This window comes from Balaenoptera physalus (genome assembly GCF_965194825.1).
Source record: "Balaenoptera physalus genome assembly, contig: HAP1_SCAFFOLD_2330, whole genome shotgun sequence".
In the NCBI taxonomy this organism is placed as follows: Eukaryota; Metazoa; Chordata; class Mammalia; order Artiodactyla; family Balaenopteridae; genus Balaenoptera; species Balaenoptera physalus.
The window spans coordinates 39,384-47,731 of record NW_028124477.1 but is presented as its reverse complement, the minus strand read 5'-3'; the positions used below and the strand labels follow the sequence as shown (position 1 = coordinate 47,731).

The window sequence follows — 8,348 nt, the reverse complement described above, 5'->3', positions numbered from 1 at the left end:
GAAAATTTTCTAATCATGAATATTCTCAGAAAACGAAATCAGCAGCTTCGTGAAAATTCCTGTTGAAGGCACTCTATAGACTACTGGATCATAGCTCATTTTTTGTTGTTGAAATGTGGGATTCCAGTAGAAGGAATCACCTTCCAGAGTTTATACTCCCTTCCAACTTGGATTTCATAATTGTTACTATAAAAAGTTACTTTAATTTTGATCAGAAAGGAAAGAGGAGAAATAACAGCTGATACCACAGACACACAAAACAGCATAAGCAATACTATGAGCAGTTATATGCCAACACATTGGACAGCCTAGAAGAAACAGATGAATTTCTAGAAACATACAGAATGACTAGACTGAATCAAGAAGAAACGGAAAATTTGAACAGATTGATCACTCGAAGTGAAGTCGAATCTGTAATTTGAAAAACTCCCAGCAAACAAAAGTCCAGGACCAGAGAGCTTCACAGGGGAATTCTATCAAACATAAAAAGAAGAACTTATACCAATCCTTCTCAAAATGTTCCAGAACACTGAAGATGAGCAAACACTCCCAAGTTCATTCGACAAGGCCACCATTACCCTGATAGCAAAACCAGACAAAGAGATTATAGAAAAAAGAAAATTATAGTCCAATAACTTCGATGAACAATAGATGCAAAAGTCCTCAACAAAATATTAGCAAACCAAATCCAATAATACAAAAAACGATCATACGCCATGATCAAGTTGGATTTATTCCAGGGGCACAAGGATGGATTAGCATGTGCAAATCAATCAATGTGATACACCACAGCAACAAAAAGAAAGACAAAAATCACATGATCACATCAATAGAGGCAGAAAAAGCCTTTGAAGAAATTCAACTTCGATTCATAATAAAAATCCTTGCCAAAGTGGCTGTAGAGGGAAAATACATTATCATAATAAAGGCCATTTACAACAAACCAACAGCCAACATAATACTCAATGGTGAAAAGGTGAAAGCCTTCCTCCTCAATTCAGGAACCAGACAACGATGATGACTCTCGCCACTTCTGCTTAAATTGGAAGTTCTAGCCGCAGCAGTCATAAGAAAAAGAAATTAAATGTATGCAGATTGGAAAGGAAGAGTTAACATCGTAACTATTTGCAGATGAAATGGTACTTCATAGAGAGAACTCTACAGTCTCCACCCTAAAACCTTTAGAACCAATTAACAAAATCAGTAGGTTGCATGATACAAGATTAATATACAGAAATCTGTTGTGTTTCTGTACACTAATGAGGAAATGTTAGGAAGAGAAAGTAAAACAAATCCCATTTAAAACTGCATCAAAAATTACCTAGGAAGAAACTTAAACAAGGAGGTGAAATACCTATACTCTGAAAACTATAAAATTTGATGAAGGAAATTGAAATTGATATAAAGAAAAGGAAATATATCCTGTGTCCTCAGATTTGAAGAATTAATATTATAAAAATGGCCATACCTCCGAATGAAATCTACAGATTTAATGCAATCCCTATCAAAATACCTGTGACATTTTTCACAGCACTAGAACAAATATTTTTAAAGTTAACAGTACTAGGACGAATAATCCTTAAACAACTCTAAAATTCATAGGAAAACTATTTCTAAAACTAGGACAACAAAAGACCCCCAGTTTGCAAAGCACTCTTCATAATAAAGGACAAAGCTAGAGGTTCAACCCTAGCAGACTTCAGACTATACTACAGGGTGGTATTTGTTCCAAAACAGACACATAGGTCAGTGGAACAGAAGACAGAGCCCAGAAGTAATCCCACACACTTATGATCAATTAATCTATGACAAAAGAGGCAGGAATATAGAAAGAAAAAAGACAGTCTCTTCAACAAGTGGTGCTGGGAAAACTGGACAGCCATGTATATAACAGTGAGAGTAGAACATTGCCTCACACCATATACAAAAACAAACTCAAAATGGGCTAAAGACCTAAATGTAAGATCTGAAAATATAAAACTCTTAGAAGAAAACATAGGCAGGACACTCTTTGACATAAATTGTAGCATTACTTTTTTGGATCTGTATCCCAAGGCCAAAGAAAGAAAAGCAAAAATAAACCAATGGGACATAATTACACTTAAAAGGTTTTGCACAGCAAAGGAAGCAGTTGAGAAGATAAAAAGACAACCTAGGAAATGTGAGAAAATATTTGCAAATGGTGTGACTGACTAGGTGTTAATGTCCAAATTATACAAACATCTCATACAACTCAAAGGCAAAAAAAACCAAACAACTCAACCAAAAAATCAGTTATTGGGCACATGATTCTACTGAGACAATTCTTCAGCAGAACAAATTAAAATGATGTTCTTTAAATAAAACTGGAGTATTCAAACTAACGAGCTCATTTTAAAGGAACCATTACTGATCGTCACCCGTGACTGGCATATAATGGTTGCTTGCATATTTGTTGTCTATGTCAGGGAATGAATGGTATGCTCTGCCAATTACTGGCGGTATATAAAGGTCCATGGGAAGTAGACGACACACACACTTCAGAAACATCCTCCTGCAACCCACCTGAATCCACTTCCCTTGACAACATGTGTGGCAACTACTACGGCAACTCTTGTGGCTATGGCCATGGATTTAGTCCCTATTACAGCTGTGGATATGGGACTCGCTATGGCTGTGGCTATGGCTCAGGATACGGCTGTGGATATGGCTCCCCTTATGGCTGTGTTTATGGAACAGGATACGGCTGTGGATATGACACTGGCTACTGCTGCTACTGGCCAGTTTGCTACTGGAGATGTTATTCTTCTTGCTGCTAAAACATCACCATCCAAACCTCGTGTGTTCCTGAAATGACACATCTAAAGATAATGAGATTCAAGGATCTATAACCCATGATTTCTATATCCAGGAAACTACATGCCTAACAGAGGCTTTGACCTCCAACTACCCATTTTTAGATTGACATCTTTGTGGCTTGAGGTTCCATGATAGCGTCTGCTTATTGTCTGAAAGTTAGCCTTCAACTTCCTTAATCTGTGATTCCCTGTTATGACTGTGTTGATGATCCTAACATCCTCCAGTTGGGGAAATCACTTATTCTCAATAAAAAAGGTGCATTGTTTCTAACAAACCTTTGTGTACTTGCTTGTGAATTAGTCATTTTTTGAGATGTTATGGCCTCTGGTGAAAGTTGGGTAATATCTTGCCTGAACCTTGAGTTCTTCCTAGATATAATACAAGCATTTCTTCTTACATTTGCACCAGAAAAAATGTCTTCTCCTCCTATTTCTTGTTCCTCACATACTCAGGCGCTCATACACCCAGGCACAAATCTCACAGTATTTCACTACTGTGCTTTGCAGATCCCACTTTGTCTAGGTTGGAGCTGGAGGGGAAAGAGGAGGGGGAATGACACTTTATTCAGGATGTTAATGCAGAGTCCAAGGTAGAGAAGAGGTGCCCTGAGTGCTTAAAGGAATTGAAGAGATATTTTCCAGAATTAATGAGGAATTAGAATTAGACATAGGTACGGAAAACACGAGAATAAAGAACTAAGCAACAGATAAGTGAGAATCAACATATTCTCTTATATCACCTGCTTTTGATGGAACTGAAAATGTATTTGTTTTCATATATCGTGGTTGAGGAAACTGATTTCGGTCACTTAATTGACAAATAGTTTTGGGTAGTTTAGAAAGGGCCTCATCTTAGTGAAGACAAAGTAGGAAAATTACAGACAAGTTACTTGCTCTCACAGTGATTATATTCTAGTACGTTAAGATAGAAAAACAAACAGTAAAAAATAATTAAGATAATTTCAAACTGACAGTTGGGATTGGGGAATAAAACCGGTTTATGGGAAAGAGAGTAAGGATCGAAGTATCGGACGGATAGTTCAGGGAGGTATTTTGAAGCTGTGATGAGCTGATGCCAATGGCAAAGGAAGATTAGAAAGGGCAGTAGCAAGTGTAAAATGGGAAAAGAAGTCCGTGAAGTTTTGGCAGAATATGATTTATTAGGCATGTATGAGTTAACTTATATATCCAGAAAAGAGTCTTCACGAGCTCTTAACATACTTTCAAAGTCATAAGTGTTGTGACTCCTTAGTTAAAGAACATCTGAGACACTCAGCTTTACAGAAGTGAGAAAATGGGGATAATATTTACAAATATCCTATAATTTATATGTGCCACACAAATGGTTGACTTCATATTCTTATTGGAGAAATATTTGAGTGTAAATTATGTGCCAGGCACTGTTCTCAGAGCTGATTATGCAGTGATGTACCGAATAGATATGGTTTCTGTTGTTTTGCATCCATATCCAGATGTTTGAATGGAAAGGTATTCGAAGCAATGCAATAAAGATAGAAGAATTTTCACTAACCCATGGGTATTGTGGATAGAAAGTGTGTGTTGGCAGGGTATTGAAAAGTAACGTGTGAATCCCAGGTAATTTGTGAAGTAAAATTGATACTTTTGAATTTAAAAGATGACAGAAAAGGAAAGAAACAGAAGAATAACAAAAATTGGAGTGGAGATACATTTTCTTTATGCTTATTGTGGTGGATTAAGCATAGCAGAGTGATCGCATTAGAGCAGAGACCAATATCAGAAAAAAATAGGTAAAAAGGTTTCTCAAGTGAAGGAAAATTTTCTAATCATGAATATTCTCAGAAAACGAAATCAGCAGCTTCGTGAAAATTCCTGTTGAAGGCACTCTATAGACTACTGGATCATAGCTCATTTTTTGTTGTTGAAATGTGGGATTCCAGTAGAAGGAATCACCTTCCAGAGTTTATACTCCCTTCCAACTTGGATTTCATAATTGTTACTATAAAAAGTTACTTTAATTTTGATCAGAAAGGAAAGAGGAGAAATAACACCTGATACCACAGACACACAAAATAGCATAAGCAATACTATGAGCAGTTATATGCCAACACATTGGACAGCCTAGAAGAAACAGATGAATTTCTAGAAACATACAGAATGACTAGACTGAATCAAGAAGAAACAGAAAATTTGAACAGATTGATCACTCGAAGTGAAGTCGAATCTGTAATTTGAAAAACTCCCAGCAAACAAAAGTCCAGGACCAGAGAGCTTCACAGGGGAATTCTATCAAACATAAAAAGAAGAACTTATACCAATCCTTCTCAAAATGTTCCAAAAAACTGAAGATGAGCAAACACTCCCAAATTCATTCGACAAGGCCACCATTACCCTGATAGCAAAACCAGACAAAGAGATTATAGAAAAAAGAAAATTATAGTCCAATAACTTCGATGAACAATAGATGCAAAAGTCCTCAACAAAATATTAGCAAACCAAATCCAATAATACAAAAAACGATCATACGCCATGATCAAGTTGGATTTATTCCAGGGGCACAAGGATGGATTAGCATGTGCAAATCAATCAATGTGATACACCACAGCAACAAAAAGAAAGACAAAAATCACATGATCACATCAATAGAGGCAGAAAAAGCCTTTGAAGAAATTCAACTTCGATTCATAATAAAAATCCTTGCCAAAGTGGCTGTAGAGGGAAAATACATTATCATAATAAAGGCCATTTACAACAAACCAACAGCCAACATAATACTCAATGGTGAAAAGGTGAAAGCCTTCCTCCTCAATTCAGGAACCAGACAACGATGATGACTCTCGCCACTTCTGCTTAAATTGGAAGTTCTAGCCGCAGCAGTCATAAGAAAAAGAAATTAAATGTATGCAGATTGGAAAGGAAGAGTTAACATCGTAACTATTTGCAGATGAAATGGTACTTCATAGAGAGAACACTACAGTCTCCACCCTAAAACCTTTAGAACCAATTAACAAAATCAGTAGGTTGCATGATACAAGATTAATATACAGAAATCTGTTGTGTTTCTGTACAGTAATGAGGAAATGTTAGGAAGAGAAAGTAAAACAAATCCCATTTAAAACTGCATCAAAAATTACCTAGGAAGAAACTTAAACAAGGAGGTGAAATACCTATACTCTGAAAACTATAAAATTTGATGAAGGAAATTGAAATTGATATAAAGAAAAGGAAATATATCCTGTGTCCTCAGATTTGAAGAATTAATATTATAAAAATGGCCATACCTCCGAATGAAATCTACAGATTTAATGCAATCCCTATCAAAATACCTGTGACATTTTTCACAGCACTAGAACAAATATTTTTAAAGTTAACAGTACTAGGACGAATAATCCTTAAACAACTCTAAAATTCATAGGAAAACTATTTCTAAAACTAGGACAACAAAAGACCCCCAGTTTGCAAAGCACTCTTCATAATAAAAGACAAAGCTAGAGGTTCAACCCTAGCAGACTTCAGACTATACTACAGGGTGGTATTTGTTCCAAAACAGACACATAGGTCAGTGGAACAGAAGACAGAGCCCAGAAATAATCCCACACACTTATAATCAATTAATCTATGACAAAAGAGGCAGGAATATAGAAAGAAAAAAGACAGTCTCTTCAACAAGTGGTGCTGGGAAAACTGGACAGCCATGTATATAACAGTGAGAGTAGAACATTGCCTCACACCATATACAAAAACAAACTCAAAATGGGCTAAAGACCTAAATGTAAGATCTGAAAATATAAAACTCTTAGAAGAAAACATAGGCAGGACACTCTTTGACATAAATTGTAGCATTACTTTTTTGGATCTGTATCCCAAGGCCAAAGAAAGAAAAGCAAAAATAAACCAATGGGACATAATTACACTTAAAAGGTTTTGCACAGCAAAGGAAGCAGTTGAGAAGATAAAAAGACAACCTAGGAAATGTGAGAAAATATTTGCAAATGGTGTGACTGACTAGGTGTTAATGTCCAAATTATACAAACATCTCATACAACTCAAAGGCAAAAAAAACCAAACAACTCAACCAAAAAATCAGTTATTGGGCACATGATTCTACTGAGACAATTCTTCAGCAGAACAAATTAAAATGATGTTCTTTAAATAAAACTGGAGTATTCAAACTAACGAGCTCATTTTAAAGGAACTATTACTGATCGTCACCCGTGACTGGCATATAATGGTTGCTTGCATATTTGTTGTCTATGTCAGGGAATGAATGGTATGCTCTGCCAATTACTGGCGGTATATAAAGGTCCATGGGAAGTAGACGACACACACACTTCAGAAACATCCTCCTGCAACCCACCTGAATCCACTTCCCTTGACAACATGTGTGGCAACTACTACGGCAACTCTTGTGGCTATTGCCATGGATTTAGTCCCTATTACAGCTGTGGATATGGGACTCGCTATGGCTGTGGCTATGGCTCAGGATACGGCTGTGGATATGGCTCCCCTTATGGCTGTGTTTATGGAACAGGATACGGCTGTGGATATGACACTGGCTACTGCTGCTACTGGCCAGTTTGCTACTGGAGATGTTATTCTTCTTGCTGCTAAAACATCACCATCCAAACCTCGTGTGTTCCTGAAATGACACATCTAAAGATAATGAGATTCAAGGATCTATAACCCATGATTTCTATATCCAGGAAACTACATGCCTAACAGAGGCTTTGACCTCCAACTACCCATTTTTAGATTGACATCTTTGTGGCTTGAGGTTCCATGATAGCGTCTGCTTATTGTCTGAAAGTTAGCCTTCAACTTCCTTAATCTGTGATTCCCTGTTATGACTGTGTTGATGATCCTAACATCCTCCAGTTGGGGAAATCACTTATTCTCAATAAAAAAGGTGCATTGTTTCTAACAAACCTTTGTGTACTTGCTTGTGAATTAGTCATTTTTTGAGATGTTATGGCCTCTGGTGAAAGTTGGGTAATATCTTGCCTGAACCTTGAGTTCTTCCTAGATATAATACAAGCATTTCTTCTTACATTTGCACCAGAAAAAATGTCTTCTCCTCCTATTTCTTGTTCCTCACATACTCAGGCGCTCATACACCCAGGCACAAATCTCACAGTATTTCACTACTGTGCTTTGCAGATCCCACTTTGTCTAGGTTGGAGCTGGAGGCGAAAGAGGAGGGGGAATGACACTTTATTCAGGATGTTAATGCAGAGTCCAAGGTAGAGAAGAGGTGCCCTGAGTGCTTAAAGGAATTGAAGAGATATTTTCCAGAATTAATGAGGAATTAGAATTAGACATAGGTACGGAAAACACGAGAATAAAGAACTAAGCAACAGATAAGTGAGAATCAACATATTCTCTTATATCACCTGCTTTTGATGGAACTGAAAATGTATTTGTTTTCATATATCGTGGTTGAGGAAACTGATTTCGGTCACTTAATTGACAAATAGTTTTGGGTATTTTAGAAAGGGCCTCATCTTAGTGAAGACAAAGTAGGAAAATTACAGA

The 8,348-nt window shown here is 36.8% G+C and overlaps 1 protein-coding gene across 1 annotated transcript; it reads left to right on the top strand.

Annotated features, from left to right (window-relative positions):
- The first annotated feature begins 1,221 nt into the window (after positions 1–1,221).
- On the top strand, positions 1,222–7,986 carry LOC309654220 (uncharacterized protein). The gene is made up of 2 exons (XM_082478809.1): positions 1,222–2,786; positions 7,059–7,986. Exons 1-2 carry the CDS (start codon positions 2,451–2,453, stop codon positions 7,425–7,427), a joined length of 705 nt encoding a protein of 234 aa, XP_082334935.1. The 5' UTR covers positions 1,222–2,450; the 3' UTR covers positions 7,428–7,986.
- Positions 7,987–8,348: the final 362 nt, after the last annotated feature.

Coding starts and splice junctions, on each gene's coding strand:
- LOC309654220 (XM_082478809.1), top strand. CDS start 2,451: ATGAATGGTATGCTCTGCCAATTACTGGCGGTATATAAAGGTCCATGG. Junction 2,787..7,058: donor GCTACTGGAGATGTTATTCT/TCTTGCTGCTAA, acceptor GGTTGCTTGCAT/ATTTGTTGTCTATGTCAGGG.